Source organism: Xiphophorus maculatus, chromosome 9 (assembly GCF_002775205.1).
Source record: "Xiphophorus maculatus strain JP 163 A chromosome 9, X_maculatus-5.0-male, whole genome shotgun sequence".
Taxonomy (NCBI): Eukaryota; Metazoa; Chordata; class Actinopteri; order Cyprinodontiformes; family Poeciliidae; genus Xiphophorus; species Xiphophorus maculatus.
The window spans coordinates 2,139,582-2,159,529 of record NC_036451.1 but is presented as its reverse complement, the minus strand read 5'-3'; the positions used below and the strand labels follow the sequence as shown (position 1 = coordinate 2,159,529).

The window sequence follows — 19,948 nt, the reverse complement described above, 5'->3', positions numbered from 1 at the left end:
CCTGACATATACTACGTTGTGGGGACACACTGCCCCTTGTGGGGAACGAAGCCTGAGGGGAAATGCTGTTTTTGGGTCAGGGGTCAGAAATAGGACTAAGGTGTGAATTGAGTTTTGGTTAGGGTTAGGTGTGTAATGGATAGGGTTAGGATAAGGTTTAGGCTGTAGAAATGAATGGAAGTCAATGGAAAGTTCCCGCAAAGATAGCTGAGCGAACATTTGTGTGTGGGGGGGAGAGGGTGTGTGTGTTTGTGTGTGTTTGTGTGCGGGCGTGCGTGTGTGTGTGTGTGAGATGACGATGGGGAATGTTTGAAAAGACAGACTAATAAAACCTTTAGCACATTTATTTTCGTAATGAATTTAAAGCTGACTAATTTCTCTCGTTTCTATTTATGTGTTGCATTGTTTAAACAAAACTCCTCTCTATTAACAATTCATCCACTGCCAGCATTAAGAATACAAGCAAATAAAATGCCTCTGTTAACTCTGACTCCTGGCTGCAAATATATTATGTTTAGATTTATTTCTACACTGCAAAAACTCAAAATCTTACCAAGTATTTTTGGTCTTGTTTCAAGTTCAAATATCTTATAATAATTCTTGAAATAAGACCAAACTTATTTCAACTCACAAGTAAGTTTTTATAAAGATATATAGGAGCTTGGTTTAAGTCAATAATTCATTAATATTGTTTAAAAAGTGCTAGTCCCATTGGCAGATTATTTCACTTATAACAAGACAATTTTCCCATGTCATAAGTGAAATAATCTGCAAGAAGAACTAGTACTTTATCATCAATATTAAGGAATTAATGACCTAAAACAATCTCCTCTATCTTGCTGAAAGGTTACTTGGCCCATTACTTGAGTTTGGTATATATATATATATATATATATATATATATATATATATATATATATATATATATATATATATATATATATATATATATATATATAGGGTAGGGTTAGGGTTAGGGTAACCCATCATCTATGAATGATTTTGTGAAAAAATAATAATTATATATATATATATATATATATATATATATATATATATATATATTAGCCTGCTCAAAAAAGCATAATAGGTCACCATTTATGCTTTTTTAGCATACAGAGGTGTTTTTCTTTTGTTGTGATACTTTAGGTAAGGTTACATGAACTCATTAGGTAAAAACATTTATGTAACATCCACATATTTCCAGACAGTACCTTCAGTACAAATCAGCCTCGACTTGCACTAGTTACATTAAATAAATATACTCTACAAGAACAGAGAAACTTGTTTTTTACTCGATTTGGGAAGAACGGAAATAAATTTCTTTCTCACCTTGAACTGAAATGCTGAACTCAGAAGTCTCACTGGTCCTCCAAACTGTAGTATTTGCATTTGTTCGACTTTACACAAGATAAAAATCTGCCCAGTTAATGGTTTATCCAGAATTTAAAAACAAAACGCCGACAAGTTGAGGGAACTGCCTAGAAAACGTCATAAAAATTAAATTAATGGCATTAAAAAAATACAAATCAAATATCTGGTGTCTTCAGGTGAATTATTTGAGTTTTATTATTCATGTGTCTTTATTTTTGAGTATGTTCCTTAATGAATCATTGCTGTACGTTTTATTGAAATATCCAGATTTCATAAATTGGTATTGCTGTAAATTGTGTCATTTAATCTGCTTTAAACTGTTGGCCAATCAAACCTTCTGTTGGCATATTTACGACAATATCGCCACCTTGTGTTCATTTACCGCAAGTACCACATTTAATCCCAGGTTATTGATCTTCAATCATTTAAAAAAAGAATAGAATCTTATTTCTTTTGCCTCAGTCATGAAATCCAATGTAATTATATAGTTTATTCAATTTAAAACAAACTAGAATGACTAAAGAAAGATTTCTGTCACAATGGTACTGAGTTAACACTCAAATGTTAATTTTATTTAATCTAAATATAAAGTTACATTTGTAATGGAAACGCAGCTTTTGTGGCCTTTGTTGCAGGCATTTAAAAATATATATACCAAGACCAATTATTTAAAAATGGCTTTTATTTGAACATGATTGCTTGTGTGTCCAGTTTCTACCAGTCACTATTTACATTGAATTGGAAGTTTGACATGAAAAAATCAGTGAGTTAAACGTGATTTGGTTAGTTTCTGTCTAGATCCATGTTCCCTTACAGTTCAGCCAAAGAGTCCTCCTCTTGCTGCGGAAGAGATAAAGAAAATCACCACAGTTTTAGTTATCTGTCCCTGTCTGAAGTTTTCTATTAGTTTAATTTAGTTTATTTAGGTTCCTACGTTTCTCGGTGACCGTATAAAGGGCCTCCATTCCAGCTGAAATGTGGTCGGTGACGTGGCAGTGGAGCAGCCAGGTACCAGGATGCTCAGGGCGCATCTTCACTGTCTGGACAGGGAAAGAGCAGCTTTTACTTTAGATTTTATTTCATTAAAAAAAAATTACCTCATTAGATTTCAACCAAAATTAAGCAAAAACTTTTGGTATAATATTGTAATGTAACTGATTAGTCTTAGAGATGAGCACAAATATAGCAGCACCACATATTAAAATCCATAAAATAAATTACTCTTTCATTGGTGCAGTATTATTTATCTCTGATTTTTTAAAATGTTATTTCCAAAGCATAATTTGGAAGCCATTATTAAGAGGGAACAAAATCTGACTTTGGAAATAATGCATACACTGCAAAAACACAAAATCTCACCTAATATTTTGTGTCTAATTTTCAGTGCAAACATGTGAGAACATTTGAAATAAGACAAAACTAACTTACAAGAAACCTTTCATCAAGATATAGAAACTTGTCTTAGGTCAACAATTCATTAATATTGATGGAAAAAGTACAATTACCTCTGACACATTATTTCACTAAATGTGTAAAAATCCTTAAAATCTTTTCATACATTCAGTAGAGTTGTAAAAAAAAAGTTTTTGAAATCATAATTATACAACTATAGTTAGACCAAATATGGAAAAACAATCTAAAATTAGACTTTTTACAAAAAAGTAAATAATTATTACAAGAAAGGTAAAATATATATACCTTTCTCAATAATCAGTGGGAAAATCTGAAGAAATTTAACTACACTGATTTGTTTTTATTAAATTTGAACACGTTTTTACTGATAATAAGAAAAACTTACGGTAACACTAGCTTTAGCAGACAGAAAAAGATTAAATAATTTCAAACAATGTGAGACGTTTTAAGACTTTACCTGAAAGATGGCTGGGAACAACTCATACGAATCAACACGGTGACGTCCTCCACCCAGCTGCAAAATAAAGATAATTAAATTATTAATTATTTTTACTCCATTATGTGTCAGATTATGGCTGCGTACCTTATATTCCACACTGTGACCATGCCAGTGTACAGTATGAATATCCACTTCATTTCCCATCGCCATTAGGTACCAGTAAACCTTATCTCCCACCTCCATGTTCAGCCCATTCAGGTTGCTATACACATAACCGTTAATAGCTGAAACCAAGCAGAAAAGAAAAAAAAAGGTTTTATTTATTTAATCCTGATTTACTTTGGTTGGGACATGATGGAAAGTTTTGTTTGAAACTCCAGACTGAATGTTCTGAGTGATGAACCAAAACCAATAACTACAAAATGTCAACATAGCAAACAAGTTGATTATTAACCGACTCAACCGGATCGAACATCAACATCCACACAAATACAAACCGCAAAGTAAAATCATTAACTGCACTTAGTTCCCTGTGCATCTAGTAGAACTTGTTTAGGAATTTCAAACACTAAGCTAAAATTAACCAAGTGTTTATTTTTTAACAACTTTTAAACTTTTAGTTGTTGGTATCTTCAAAAGTTTTAGCATTTCTTAATTAAAGTCATCCAAATCTGAGCTCAAAGCTTTTAAGTTTATTTTTGCTCAAACTAAACCTAAAAGCATTTGGAAATATTTGGAATTTTTTTAAGGGTCCCTATAACGTAAGATTCACATTTTGAGAATTTTTTGTACTTCCATTCCGGTGTTTTTTGGTGTCTGGAAATGAGCCGTTTCAAAAATCTCAACATTCCAAGGGCGCTGTGCCGTTACCTAGCAACCCCAGTGGCATTCCGCCTGTCGCCTAGCAACCCAAGCTGTGCTCCAGCACATGTGTTCAGCTGGTTTTATCGCTGCATGTGCTGCACAATGGCTGCTGGAAAAGACAAGTGTTTTGTTGTTGATTTGCCGTCCAGAATCCACTTGCTGCATTTTCGTTGGTTGTGCAGGTGGCTCTACTCATGCTTTTCAAAGATGTGCAGTTGTATAATTGCGCATCTGTTTGCAGCTACTTTTACATGTGTTTAAACATTGAGTTGGTGGGCGTGGTCAGCAGCAGCTTATTTGGATTTAAAGTGACAGAAGCCCTAAAAGAGTTTATCCTGAAAGGAGCTCAAAATGAAAATCTCATTATCTGAGAATAATTTCGCACAAAAAATTTAATTGATATGTTTTATAGGTCAGATAGCTATTCTGACTTGTTCAATGAAGCACAATAGGTCACCCTGAAGTCCATTCTAGTGTCATTTAACTTTTTTCCTTCAGTAATATCTAGGTTCTGTGGAATCTGGTGAGTTTCCAGTTTTCTCTGTGTTTTTATCTCACCATGCATTTTGTTGCTCTCAATGAAGGAGTCGTCAGCCTTCAGGTTTGGTCGAGGATTCCTGATGTTCCGTCTAATGTTTTCATCCAAATACCTGCAAAATAAAATGCATCACTTTTTGGAGCAGTCAGGAGAAAATTACTGAATTTGTAGCTTAAAGAGCCTCTTCTGTGCAGCAACTATTCAAACCTGAACCACACTGTGTGATGTAAGAATCACATCAGATGAGTATTTTAGTGAGATTTTATGTGACAGACCAACAAAATAGAGCAAAATTTTAATTGGAAAGGAAATTGATATTTTTAATAGTAAAATGTATGTTTATAGCATGCATTTATGTTAATCCCTTTGAAATAACAATTTTTTCAATTCTTTTCATTGAACGGATTACGGACTACTTTGGATTGGTATATCACATTAAATCAAAATTAAATACTTAAAATTTGTGTTTCTAATGCAACAAAATTAATACTTTCCTAAACTTTGCCAAGCATAATAAATAAGAAGTATATTTATAGATGAAACAGGGTGCTGCTGTGTTGCAGTACATTTTAAATGTTCACTTTTTGCTTACTGAATTCAGTATTTATCAACATAGATTAAAAATATAAACGATGAATTTGCTCTTTGAATTTTGACACCTACCAGCTTTCATTCTCATCAAACACCAAGAAAAGCAGAGCAAACTCTTCAACCTCCTTCTTTAGTCCCAGAGACCTGGAAGTGACACGATTTTGTTACACACACGGTGTTCAGTGATAAAATATACTTTAATTTCTCAGTATAAGCTTCATCGTGTTGGTTGAGATTTCAACGCTGTAAAAACACCAAATCTTATCAAGTATTTTTGGTCTTGGTAAGACTAAAAACACCATAACAAATGTAAATATGTGCAGTTTACAGTTGTTATGTATTTATATTTTGCTTAAAAGTTACTTTAAAGTTAGATTTGTTTTATTTCAAATGTACTACGATATTTGCATGTGAAATTAGACCAAAAATATTTGGTAACATTTTGTGTTTTTGCAGTGAATTCAGTCTTCACCTGGCCCAGCTGCGACGGCAGATCACTAATGGCCCAATTAATCCGCTGTACAAGTCCTGGCAGGAGGAGAGAGAGCATGTAAGTACACTGCAAAAACACAAAACATTACCAAGTATTTTTGGTCTAGTTTCTATTGCAAATACTTTAGTACACTGAAAAAAAGACAAAACTAACAAACATGCAACTTTTCTGCAAGATGTAACAGCTTGTTTTAAGTAAAGTTTTAGTAGAAAGTTCTAGTTCCACTGGTAAATTATTTCACTCATAACAAGAAATGTTTTCCTGTAAGTGAAACAATCTGCCGGTGGAACTAGTACTTTTTAAAATCAACATTAAGGCATTTTTCACTTAAAACAAGCTCTTATTCTTGAAAAGTTACTTCTAAGTTAGTTTTGTCTTATTTCAAGTGTAGTAAGACATTTTCACATAAACAAGACTAAAAGTATTTGGTAATATGTTTTGTTTTTGCAGTGTGCTTCATCAACACACCTTTGTGACATCAGCAGTAGAGTAATATGCTGACACAGAGCACTCCTCCTGCTCTGTGGTTGGTCCTGTGTTCTTGTTGACCAACCAGGTGTACGTGTGAGTTTCACCTGGACAAATACATTAGAAAGTCTTTCTGAACCCATCCAGTACGTATAAATAATCACTCCATTTTTCTGTGTGCTTTAACCATTTTGCTGAACAAAAGTGTGATGCTTCATCTCCTGTACCTGGTTTGGTTTGGTAAACATCGGGAGATTCTGTCTTCACTCCGTGGGCGTGGATAGAATAAGCTCTGGATGCCATGTTTTTAAAGACAATCTTAACTTTGTCGCCCACTGACGCATGAATCATTGGTCCTGAATGCAACAGAGACATTTACAGCACATGCTGTGTCAGATAAATCCAGAAAATAATGCACTTCTAAACAGAAAAATACAAAAAAAGCAGTAAATGACATTAAAAGAAAAAGGAAACACAATCCACATTTATTACTGCTAATAGCAAAGATGTGTAAACAGACTTCCAACAATTTTAGTTTAGTTTAGTTTTAAAAAAATATTTTTTTTGTGCTGCTGTAATCAGACATGAACGGCAAAAAACTAAATTTTCTCAGGTATTTTTGGTCAACTTTTTAGTACCCTTGAAATAAGACAAAACTGCCTTACAAGTAACTTTTTAGTCAGATATAGGAGCTTGTTTTAAGTAAATAATTCCTTAATATTGATTTTAAAAACATTTTAGTTCCACTGGCAGATTATTTCGCTTATAACGTGAGAAAATGTCTTGTTATAATTGAAATAAGTGAAACTGCCAGTGGAACTAGAACTGGGTTGCTAGGTGACGGCTGGACTTGGTTTAGGTTGCTAGGTAACGGCGCAGTGCTCGTCGGTTGTGAAATAATCTGCTGGTGGAAATTGTACTTTTTCATCAGTATTAAGAAATTTTTGACTTATTACAGGCTGCTACGTCTTGTTTAAAAGTTACTTATAAGTTTTTGATATACTTGCTTGTTTAGGTGAATAATTCCTTAATATTGATGGAAAGAGTACAAGTTATAAATGAAATAATCTGTCAGTGGATTAAGACAGTTCAATTTATAATATTGAAAAAAATTGTTTTTCCACTGATAAATTATTTCTCTCATAACTGGTACTTTATTATCCAAATTACAAAATTATTTACTTAAACAAGATCCTATTTCTTGCTAAAAGATACTTGTAAGTTAGTTTTGTCTTATTTCAAGTTCACTAAGATATTTGCACTAAAAACTAGAGCAAAATACGCGGTAGGTTTTGTGTTTTTGCAGCGCATGTCTGATTACAGTGACTTAAGGCCACAAGCACCACAAAAAATATTTAATTCGATCTTTACTTATAAAGATCGACTCACATCTGCCTGACTTGATGATGTCTCATTGTCTTCACAATTTTGAAAAGTCACCAACTACTAAAACACAACAGTTCTAAATGATCGCTGCTTAGTTTTGATCAGACCTACTGAAGGCCGTTATTGGACATGTTATTTCATAATCCAGCAATGATAAATTCAAACCAAAAGTACCCATAATTCCAAGGTGATCCATGTCAGCCGTTCGTTCCACCTTCTTGGTGAACTTGTCGTTGGTAAACTGCTGGTAAACAACCTTCTTGTAAATAGAACCGATGTATCCATCGCGCTTATCCAGAAAGACAGGGGCAGGACTGTAGCAAGAGAGAAAATGAATTATGAAGAAATATCTGCTCGCAGGAGAAAAAGGTTTATTTATTATGCAACTATAGGGCTGCAACTAATGATTAATTGATTATCTTATTGGTTATCATGACGACTAATTGGATAAAAAAAATTGGCTCTTTCTGTAGATTTTTTACTTAACCACTTAACCTTACTTTCTACAATATTGGAACTACATTAAAAATGCAAGAAAAAAAACACTTTTCCAATCAGGGCTGAAATTTCCTTGAAATTCGATTGAAATGAAAACACATCACAATAAAAAAAAACATTTTCAAGTTCACAAATACATTTTATAATCCTTTTTAATTTGATCTGCTCAATAATAAACTATAGATGTGAAATATTCTCCTGACACAAACAAAATAAACTTTAATCAATCTGCACCTGCAGGCCAGATTTGATTTGTTCTAGAATTTTTTTCAGGGGCCGCGCAAAATTCTTCAGAGGGTCACAGGCGGCCCTCAGACCGCACTTTGGACACCCCTGACATAGAGTATCATTTTTATGATTAAAAAAAGATGTATATATTGGTCTTTTGTAATATTCATATACAGTATGTATCCTGCATTTCCCCACTGTGGAACAATAAACATTTCTTTTAATTGTATTTCTATGTAATAACTAAGAAAGTAGCTTTAGGGTTCTTATTAAAATCTGTTATCTTATATAAATCTATTAAATATATTAGCTGAATTATTTAAATTACTTCAACCATTTTCCTTGAAATTCAAAAGTATGTACTCATAACATGACTTTTCTGCTAATTTTTAATTGTAAAATGATAGTATATAAGTAAAAATATGCTTCAAAAGAATTAAAAAGCAAATAAAATTTTCATGACGATAAAAATTCAAGTAGCAGTGACCAGTTTAGTGTCGTACTTTTCATGTCCTCTGAACATCTCAGTCTCCCAGGTGCGGTTGGGCGAGTAGTCCCAGTCGATTTCCACGGCGGCGATGTAGAAGGTCTTTGAATGCAGCATCACCTCAGACTGACTCTGAAACAGGCTGCACTTCTGCACCGTGTAGTTGGCTCGCATCCCACCCCGATAATGGTCCACCGTCGCAGAAACCACTTCAAACTGACCTGAAACACAAAAAAAACTTATGTTTTAGTTCACTCTGCAGTTTAGAATTTAATGAATGATTGTTGCTTTTGTAAGTTTGATTCTCTGCTTAGGAGAGACACAGTTTTTCATGTATGCAAAATTTATATTTTTTGTGCTTCTATTTGGGTTCCTGCTGCTAAAATCGAAACAAAACGCTTAAAAAAAAACACCGGACCGATTTTTGGCAATAAGTTCATGTTTTTTGGTGTCTGGAAATGAGCCGTTTCAAAAATCTCCAGATTCCAAGAGCACTGCGCCGTTACCTAGCAACGCCAGGGCATAGCACCCATAGCCTAGCAACCTAAGAAGAGTTCCAGCACGTTTGTTCAGCTGGTTTCACCGCTGTATGTGGAATACAATGGCTGCTGGGAAAGATAACTGTTTTGTTATTGATTTACCATCCAGAAAGCACTTGCTGCATTCTTGCTAGTTGAGCAGGAGGTTCCACTTCTGCTTTTCAAATATATACGGTTGTGTAATTGTACATATGTTTGCAGCCATTTTCAGGTGCGAGTGTAAATGTTGAGTTGAGAGACGAGGCCAACAGCAGCTTATATGGATTTAAAGTTGTCGAATGTAACTTTTATAAAAATATTTTGTTGAGACTGTCATCATGTTGTGACAGTTTATTATGAGACAGATAATCTGTGAATAAATAAAATGAGGTAGAAACAACTAATCAGAGCGAGAAGGTGAGTCTTAATGCTGTCAATCACAATATTGTGTGTTCTCTCTCTTAACGGTGCTCTCTCCTATGCTGCAGCTAGCATAGTATGTTGTGAATGCTAAGCCTAGTTAGCATGGCCACCGATAAATGGTTTTTCTTGCAACAGTAAGTAGTTTCTTCACCATTAGCACATTTAGCAGCGAGTACATGAGGATTATTGACAGCGCTAAGACCCTCCTCCTGGCTCCGATTGGTTGTTTTTAGTCAGATGCATTTCTTCAGTGCAATGGTGCAAGTGATTATTTTCTTATTATTACTTTCTATAAAGAAAAGACTATTTAAAAACATCTACAGTGTTAATCTTTATTGATCATATTTTGATTATTTTTTCAAACTTGATGTTTTCTTGAAGTTGCAGTGAATTTAACACAAACCTACCCATGCTGTCCGGCTCCATAGTTACTGTGTGCGAGATGTGAGGGAAAACACTGATGGTGTCTTTTCTGTTCTGGCGGTAGAGGAATCGGTTTCCCTGGAAGTAAAGGCTGATGATGTCCGTCTCCGTGCCCAGACCCGAGAGGTGCCACGTCGTTTTGTCCCCCTTACACATGGTGAGGCCCGGAAGGTTCCTGTACACAAATCCGTTGATCGCTAAAGGACAAGCAGAGACATGGAGATTATTTCAAACAAGACAACATCATGAATCAGATGAAGCAAAAGAAGATTGAAAAAAATTTCAAATCTCAACTCACCATGCATTTTATTGCTCTCAATGAAGTCCTCGTTCTCCTTGGTAACAGAGTTAGGAACTGTAGTGAAAGTCTGGATGTTTTCATCCAGGTACCAGCTGAGGTTCTCATCAAACACTGTGGCCATAAGATGAAACTCCTTGTTATAGTTCTTCTGCAAAAACAAAACAAGAAACAACATGTTAGATGCAAACAATTCACTGACTTACGATTAATTGCCAATTAATGGTTTACACAGGTGGGTAGAGCACCCAAACGTTGTACTCAAGTAAAAGTAGCACTACTTCAGCATAAAGAGACTGCTCAAGTACTGAGTAACTGATCAAATTAGCCATCGTTTAATATTTAAAAATTACATAATCAAAGGGACCAAAATATATAATTAAGTGGAAATGTTGGCACTTTAAGGATCAAAATGACAATTCATATAAGTAACAAAAAACAACATGAAAGTTATGAAAGTTTTAAAAAACTGCAGTGTGTTTAAACGTGTTAGTTTCTCATTCAGTGAGTAGAACAAGCAGAACTTTTACTCAAGAGCAGCGATACTATATAATAAAATTACCCAGGTAAAAGCAAAAAGTACAGCGTACTCTTGAAAGTATTTTTTTCCCCCCAAAAAAGTTACTCATGTAAATGTAGCTAGGTAAATGTAACTAGTTACTACCCAACTCTGATGGTTTATTAGATTAAAATTAGGGCCAATCTGTTTATTACGCCCGTTTAGACCCTCTTTGGTGTTGTAATTTAGTGTCCGTCCAACAGAGGGCGCCGCTGGTCGTCTGTACGCAGAGACGTTGATACAGAAATTAAAAATGGCGGCGGGCCCATTCCTGACGGAGAAGGAGAAACGGTCCAAACAGAGTCCAGTGTGGGATGAAACAGACATTTTATGCGGTTCTGTTAATTATTGATGCTACGAAGGTGAGGAGAACTGAAAAACTGTAAAATGATGGAAAAACATGACGCCAAGGCTGATTTTGAGCCTGTTGTGAGTTAATACACTTCATGGATCGAAGACTTAGCATTTCTTGAAGAGCAACAGATGGTCCTCTTTTATGAATATCTCTGTTCATGTTAAGTTTCAGATATTTAATACCTGGTTTCTAAAATTTCTGGAACAAAAATGGTACTTTTTTTTAACTTAGTATCTAAATTCTGGGAAAGTTTGTTTTAAATTCTGGTAAAATAAAAAATTAAATATGTCAGTTAGAAGAAACAAACTGCACGTAATAAGTAATAAATGGGTTTGAGATCATGAGCGAATGTTTACAAATCCGAAACACGATTGTGATAGTTTTGGGTTTTTCATTGTAATTTAGTTTTACTTCGTTGTGACTTTTTGTTTGTCTATTTCAGTTAGTTTTAATTAGTTTCTAGAAGATGCTTGCTAACCTATTAATTATAAGTTTTTATTGTTTAGATTTTATTAATTATACCAGTAGTTTTAGTTTTTTCATATTTGGGGGAATTTTAAGATCCAGAATTCAAAAACGTATTGTGTTGTGATTGTGTATACATCGATTGGGTAATGAATACTCAATAGAAGATAAAAAAAATTTAAAAATGTATTTAATTATTGTTTATCAGCCAATTGACTGGTGTTTTCTCCAAACCTTTGCTGCTGCCATTTTGGGACTAGTGTAAGAATTTTGGAGTGCCGTAATTTGCTGACGTAAACTGAACAATTTCACATCAGCTCAAAAGAAAAATAAGTAGATTTATAAACATAAAAACAAATCATATTATATCTATAATTTCAGCTTGTTTTAGTGAGTGATATAGTTCCAGTTATTTTTAGTTTTTTCCCCATTAATTATTGTTTTCACAAAAATATTTTCTCAGATTCAGTTTTAGTTATGTTTTCCATAATCTGAAATAGAAATACTTTGTGATTTTACAAACTAGCGGTCATAATAAAAATCCTTCACCTGTGCTCCTTTCTTTAGGGACCCGGGTCGGCAGACGAGAAGCGGCCCGACCAACCCAGAACTCGTGTCTTTAACAGGATCCACTGCAGAGTAGTACAGGTAGCTCAGACAGTCGGGCTCCCCTGGAACCGGACCGGCACCCACAGGTACGGTCCACTCATAGGTGTACACCGTCCCAGGTCTGACCTGGGCGGCTGGAGGAGGAGTCACCACCCCTAAAATCATCATTACATGTCAGAATATTATTATTATCCATAAAACCAGAGATGAAATCTTGAGGAAACCATGTTTGGTGAACTCACTTGGCTCTCGTTTCAGCTCCCGCAGTTTCTTTGCTGTGTACGACTCTGAGAAAAAAAAATGTTTAAAGCTCAGACGAGTGAGGAATACTCTATTCAAGCCAAGAAATGATTATTTTTGTTATTCACCTTCTAGCTCGTTGTAGTAAAGTGTCCCGTCCTGTTCGATGCTGTACTGAACTCCATGCGGCTGAATCGTGTACGGCCGGCTGGCTTTGTTCTTAAAAATCACCTTAATCGTGTCTTTCTCTTCGGCTCGCAGGACGGGACCTGCGGACAATTAGCAGTACAATTAAATAAATAGTCACAAAAATATAAATATTCACCAAAATATTATAATATTGCTATAATAAGAGACAGTTTTGAATGTTTCTACTAAAAATAAGTGAAAAGTAAAGCAAGAATGAAGTAGTATTACGAGAATAAATACAAAAATATTTAGTCAAATATTTTAGTATTATGACTAAAATACTATAACTTTAGTCATAAAGACTAAAGATTAAAATGATTAAGATTAAAACCGTACAAGAATAAATTCAAAATATGTGAAAGTCATAGTATTACATGAATAAAGTTAAAATACAAGAATTGAGTCACATTATGAGAATAAAGTCATAGAATTATATGACAGTCATATTATGAGAATAAGGTCGTATGAGAATAAATTTAAAATAATACAAAAATAAAGTTGTAATAATACCAGAGTAAAGTTTCAAAGTCCTGCTATTGACAATAACCTGATGCTGATGGGTTAAATTATTATTTTCTAATTTGTAAAATCAATACCAATCAGTTGTAATACTGCTTTTCTTCTGTTGGCGTTCTCATAATATTACAACTTTATTCTGGGAATATTGTGACTTTATTCTTGTATTTTTTTATTTTCTTAGTGTGGCTCTAATACATACATATATGATGGAAATCACAAGAAATGACCTGGTCTCATGATATAATCGAAATATTTTATGGAAAAGTCAAACGATAAGTTAAAACATGAGTTTTTAAATCTCTGTCGTGCTTGGATTACCCAGAATCCCCAGGTGTTGCTCCTCCGGGCTGCGTATCATCTTCGTTGTGAAAGTGTTGTCGAGATATTCCACGTATCGAACCTTCTTATACCTGCTGCCGATGCGGGTCGGACCTCTAGTCACAAAGGTTTCTGCCTCGCTGTGCGCAGAAAAGCACAGGATGTGGTTGTAGCAGTTCTTAAAACATCAACATGTCTGCTAGCATGTGGATTAACCAACCTTTCACTGGGTGCCGTGGGTGCATAATCCCAGACCTCTTCCTCAGCAGCGATGAAGAACTGCCTGAGCTCACCGTGAGGACGGGGCTTGTGCACGTTAGGGAAGCACTTCTTGATTTCAAACAATGCCTGCATTCCGGCTGGATGAAAAATATAAAGCAAAAACAAAAAAAGCTCTTGAAAAAGTCTTAAACGTGATTGAAGTATTTCAACTTTAATGGGTTATTAGCGTTAAACACATGTTGCAGTGTGAGGTTAATCGGTTTTAGCTGTCAAGTCGTCAATATAGCATGCTAAATCGTAAATATATGCGATAAATATAAAAGAAAAAGGGATGCAGTGTTTTGCTATTAATTGTCAATACTAGATAAGAAGGTCAGAAATAAGTTTTAATTAAAAAAAAATAGCAGGAGAGGGAAGCATGTCAGCTAGGCTAGCTTGACTATGATAACCGTAACATGTAGATGTGCTGTGGAATTTGGTGTGTTTTGGTTCAATTAAGAAAAATATCAGATCATCAACAGAGCAGGTCTTTAAGTTAGCTAACCAACCACTGCTGTGTTAGCTTAACCAATAGCAGCAGTAGCTAATCTACCACAGCAATCACTTATTAATAACTGCAAAATAAAAATCAAGCCAGAAAACATAAAACTGTAACGATCTGAACTGAATGTTCTGTCCTATTTTAGGTGTTGAATCCTGAAACATGAAGTACTGTTACTGTTGGTTGCCGTGGCAACGAGTCTGCGTGTAGCGTAGCCGAGACGGAGAGCGAGAAAACAGTGGTTTTGAGTTAACTGTTGGCCTGATTTGGAGCCTGGAAGACGTTTCCTCACCCGTCAGATGATCGTTGACGGTGCAGGTCAGCAGCCAGTGTCCGGGGTTGTCGGCCACCATTTCAGCAGTGGTGCTGGAGGCTGGGAAAAGGCTGACCATGTCTGTGTGGTGGTTCAGGTTGGTCAAGATCTGGCCATGGAAATGAACTGAGTGCATGTCCACCTGTGAGAGAGACAAAATGACAACTTCATGCAGGATTGTTTAGATACAACCAGGTGAAACCAGGCAGATGGATAACTCAACTGAAATGAAACTAAAACTAAAGTCAACAAACAACATTTATATTATTTAATGCCAGAATAAGGAGACAAAGTGCTTAAAGTTCACATTTTACACATTTTTGTACTTCCATTTGGGTTTCCACTGCTTCTAAAAACATCCCGAGCGCTTAGAAAAATCACCCAACTATTTTCCCACAATAAGTTATAACATGGCATTTCTACATGTTATAAGTGAAATAATCTGCCAGTAGAACTAGTACTTTTAACTCAATATTAAGGAGTTATTTATTTAAAACAAGCTCCTATATCGTGTTCAAAAGTGACTAGTTTTGTACTATTTCAAGTGTACTGAGATATTTGCACTAGAAACTTGACCAAAAACACTTGGTAAAATTTTGTGTAGTTGCAAGACAAATTTATTCACAAATATATCTGGATTCAACTTACATTACTACAACAGTATAATTCACATATATTGTTTTCATAAATCATTGAATATTGGCAGTAGAAAACTTTTCTCATTATATTATTTGAAACCAGATAAAACTAAGAAGACCCATTTAATTATATCTACTGTACTTTAAATAAACTTGTAATGTAATAAAAGTAAAAGCTGTTACCTCATTGCCAAGGCCAATCAGGTGCCAGTGGATCTTGTTGCCTTGACACGCGCTCAGTCCAGGCAGGTTTCCGTAAAGGTAACCGTTTATCCCTGTGACATAAACAAAGTATTAAACCTGAACTTTTCAGTTTGCATGCAGATATTAAAAGTATCAACATCTCTCACCGTGCATCTTGTTGCTCTCTATAAAATCTTCATCCTCCTTCAGGTCTCTGATGGGATTTGTGATGTGTGTCCTGATATTGTCGTCAAGGTACCAGCTCAGGTTCTCATCCGACACCATGAACAGCAGAGCGTAGGTGTAGTCGGCTGCCCTGTCACCATGGATGTCCAGAGTTCCTACAGAACAGATAAAATCAGATTTTCAAATAATTAGTCTATTTTATATTAATAAAAGATTTACAATTTATCTCAAAGTCAGTAGAAAATGCAATACTAGACTAATTTTCTTGATTTTAAAAGAGAATATCATGCAAAACCCTCTTTTTTTAGCAATTAAACACATTTTTGTGTACTTTGAGTGTCTTGGATTGCTGAAAAGTTTAATTTGTCTCTCCTGGTTCTGTTTAACTAATATTTTTTCAGTTTTTTATTATTCCGTTACATTTTTCATACTAAGAAGTCAGTATTCGCTGCAAAAGTAATTTAAAAGTGAGACAGGAAAGGTGTAGATATGTAAAGAAAAACAAGTTGGCTTTTTAATAAAGATCCAAAGTGTCTACACTGCAAAAACACAAAATCTTACCAAGTATTTCTCTGTCTAGTTTCTATTGCTAATGTCCTACTACACCTGAAATAAGACAAAACTGACTTGAAACTAACTGTTCATAGCTTATTTTAAGTAAATAAGTCCTTAAAGTAGATTAAAAAGTACCAGCACCACTGGCAAATTATTTCAGCTATGACAAGAGATTTTTCCATCGAAAAACATGAACATTTCTGAGCTCCAAAAGTTCAACATTTTTTACTTTTGGAACACAGAAAATTCCATGGGTTTTTTTTTAGGGAAAATTTCTGAAATTCATCTCCAAATTCCTTTTTTTTCTAGAAAATTTTAGACTTTTCAAACTCAGAAATTTCCTTCATTTTCTTGAAAATTTCTGCGATTAATCTCAAAACTTGAGTTTTTTTCTAAGAAATTCTTTACTTTTCAAACTCAGAAATTTTAAAGTTTTTCTAGACCATTTCTTAAATAAATTTTTAAAATTCTGAGATTTTCTTTTGAGATTTTTAACTTCTTAAGCTCAAAAATCTTCTTGTTTTCTCATAATGTTTGAGTTTTTCGTCTGAAATTCACGTCCTGTTTTTTGATCTATGATGGCCCTAAAAGCAGGCAGGCAGAATACAATTCTAAATCAGCTCAGAAAACCAACATCATCGTTCACAACTTCTTCTGTTTGCTGATTGGCCCAGTTGAAATTCTAATCCAAATCAATGGGAGAAATCTCAGACTGTTCTTCGAAGCAAGGTTTGAATTGAGTGGATTATGTATGAAGGCACTGGCCAGGCTGCAGTTGTTATAATTGGATTGAAAAAGTACCTCGCTTGCATATGAGCAGAGGTCCCATAAGTCCAGAGGCGATGTCTTTTGGGGGGCGGACATGAGAGTGGTAGAACCTGGTCATGCAGTTACTGTCTTCAGCTGTTGGGCTGTGGGATTCTGGGAGAGTCCACTCATATGTCTCAGTGGCACCGGGAGCCACTGCGTCATCCCTCTTCTGCTGTGGACCTGTGCCATCTGGGTACAAGGCTCCTGGAAGCACAAACAAACTGTCAATGTTAATCTAAAAATGTTAATGTGTTAATATTACATAGAAATATAGCCACTGGGGAAAAATAGTTTTTCCTCAGAATTATGATTTTAATCTAAGAATTCTGACTTTTGCTAAAAATGTTTTTTAAATTATATAATTTCAGACTTTTAAAAAAAAAGTTTAGACTTTTTTCTAAAACATTATAACTTTTTCTAAAAATTCAGATTTTTTTTCCTAAAAATTCAGATTTTTTTAAGAATTCTGACTTTTAAAGAAAATTCTGAATTTTTTTCAATAAGAATAATTTTTTTCACCACTTTTTCCACATGTTTGGCACAAAAGAAAAATCACAGAAAAGGATGCTGTTAAGTGACAACGTAGGATGTACATATTGCAACAATGGATTATCCTTCCACTAAAGCACAAGCAGTTCACTGCAAAAACACAAAATCTTACCAAACTATTTCACTTGCAATAAGACAAAACTTACTTACAAGTAACATTTCAGCAAGAAATATGAGCTTGTTTTAAGTTGGTAATTTCTAATATTGAAGAAAAAGTTCTACTTCCACTGGCAGATTATTTCACTTATAACTCAACATTTTTCCCATGCTACAACTGAAATAATCTGCCGGTGGAACTAGAACTGGGTTGCTAGGTGATGGGTTGGGCTTGGCTGGGGTTGCTAAGTAACAACACAAGTGGAACTACGACTTTTCCGTTAAGGAACACAGAATGAGGTTTCTATTCTCCTTTTCTCAAACAGCTGAGGTTTTTTTTGGTTTTTCTCACCCTCACTCCCTTTGCTGTAGTTGAGTCCGTGCGCGTGGACACTGTACGGTCTGGAAGCTGAGTTTCTCAGGTGGACGATCACTGTGTCGCCGTCCTCCGCCATCACCACGGGGCCCAGGTATCCCAGCCATTCTGGCTTCTGCAGTTCCGTCCTGTAGGTGGCGTCGCTGTACTGTTTGTAAACAGCCTTTTTGTAGACTGGGCCAATGCGTTGGGGACGTTTTACTAAAAACACAGAAGCATCTCTGCAAAGATATTTGCACAGAGAGAAAACTATTGATGTTGTTTTTATATCATGGAAATCAAACGTAAATGTTGTTGTGATCGGCTGTTTTAACCATAATGGCTGAGATGATCAGTTAATACCTTTATTCTGTTTTCTATTTAACACAATGCATCATTCTGCCTGGGATGCTTTTAAACATTTAAACTTTTTTCCCTACACTTTCCCTCAGCTAAACATAAACATATTTGGTATCCATGGAAATGTCAGATTGCAAAAACAAAAATCTTACCAAGTATTTTGGAAAAACCTCCGGAATGTAACGTCACAAATAAACAGGCACTTCCCCTGACTAGCAACCCCAACCTGTTACTTGGCAACCTACGCAAATCCCAGGCTATTGCCTAGCAACCAGCATGTTTGCTCAGCTGGTTTTATCGCTGTGAGTGCAGAGTAATGTCTGAAAAAATATATCAGCAAATAACAAATTCTTATTGTCTTATGACAATTGGATGAAAAAATAAATGTGTGTATTTAAAAAAATAAATAAATCCATTTTAGATATGTAAAAATAAGTTTAGTAAGTAAAAACACAGAATCTGCCCAGTTTTGTAGATGTAGCCAACCTTGGCTAGTGGCAAAAAGTTTTTAAAATTATTATTTGCTTTGCTTTACCTGCATCCTTGACAAGGAATGTGGATCTATGATTTCCAAAAGTTTGTAGCCTTATTTATATTTCTAAAAGGTTTATATACTGTATGATACAAAGAAATTCTAAAAAAGCCCTAATTATTTTATGTTGAATTCTTAAAACTAATTTATAAGTAACCTTTCAGCTAGATATAGGCTTGTTTTACGTCAATAATTTCTTCATATTGATGAAGAGGTATTTGATACATTCTATTTAAATTATCAAGACAAGTCAGTGGAGCTAGTACTTTTTCTTCAATAGAAAGGAATTATTGATGTGGAACAAGCTCTTTAACTTGCTGAAAACTTACTTGTAACTTAGTTTTATATTATTTCAAGTGTACTTAGATATTTGCACTAGAAACTAGACCAAAAATATTTGGTAAGATTTTGTTTTTGCAGTTTAGTTTTTTGCATGTTAAAATTAACATAGGAATTTACATTTCATATGTAAATTCAGTCAAAGTTTCATGTGTGGAGTTTTTTACATGTTAGACATTTAGTCACAATAACTTTTACATGTTTTTGTATTTCCAATGTGATTACCGTACATTAGAAAAGTTAAAAATTTGCCTATTAAAATGTCCATTTGAACAAATTCAAAAAAATCATTCTATCTTTCTAAAATAGTAAAATGAACAGTTATTTAACGGGCATACTTACTCATCCTCCTGCAGTGTTCGATTCTGGATGACGTTCTTCCCAGTTGGAGCATAATTCCAAGAAACCTCCTCTATCTTAAGAAAATACTCTCTTCTCATTCCTGCAGCACACATTGCAGCACAACACAACAGCAACACAACTCCAAATTTCTTCATTTTCATCAATTAAAACATCAGAGAAACATTAACAAGTGAAACTGATGCACAGACAGCTGCTCTATGCGCTTTCCCTG

At 34.7% G+C, this 19,948-nt stretch overlaps 1 protein-coding gene across 1 annotated transcript; it reads right to left on the bottom strand.

Annotated features, from left to right (window-relative positions):
- Nucleotides 1-2,038: 2,038 nt before the first annotated feature.
- LOC102224425 (ceruloplasmin-like) lies at nt 2,039-19,942 on the bottom strand. The gene is made up of 24 exons (XM_005805211.3): nt 19,717-19,942; nt 18,141-18,385; nt 17,135-17,347; nt 15,760-15,933; nt 15,593-15,684; nt 14,751-14,913; nt 13,916-14,054; nt 13,696-13,835; nt 12,798-12,938; nt 12,672-12,716; nt 12,370-12,584; nt 10,442-10,592; nt 10,128-10,340; nt 8,796-9,000; nt 7,741-7,880; nt 6,408-6,536; nt 6,181-6,287; nt 5,692-5,747; nt 5,292-5,363; nt 4,649-4,740; nt 3,371-3,510; nt 3,245-3,301; nt 2,309-2,414; nt 2,039-2,214 (listed from the first exon to the last, which is right to left on the bottom strand). Exons 1-24 carry the CDS (start codon nt 19,875-19,877, stop codon nt 2,192-2,194), a joined length of 3,219 nt encoding a protein of 1,072 aa, XP_005805268.1. The 5' UTR covers nt 19,878-19,942; the 3' UTR covers nt 2,039-2,191.
- Nucleotides 19,943-19,948: the final 6 nt, after the last annotated feature.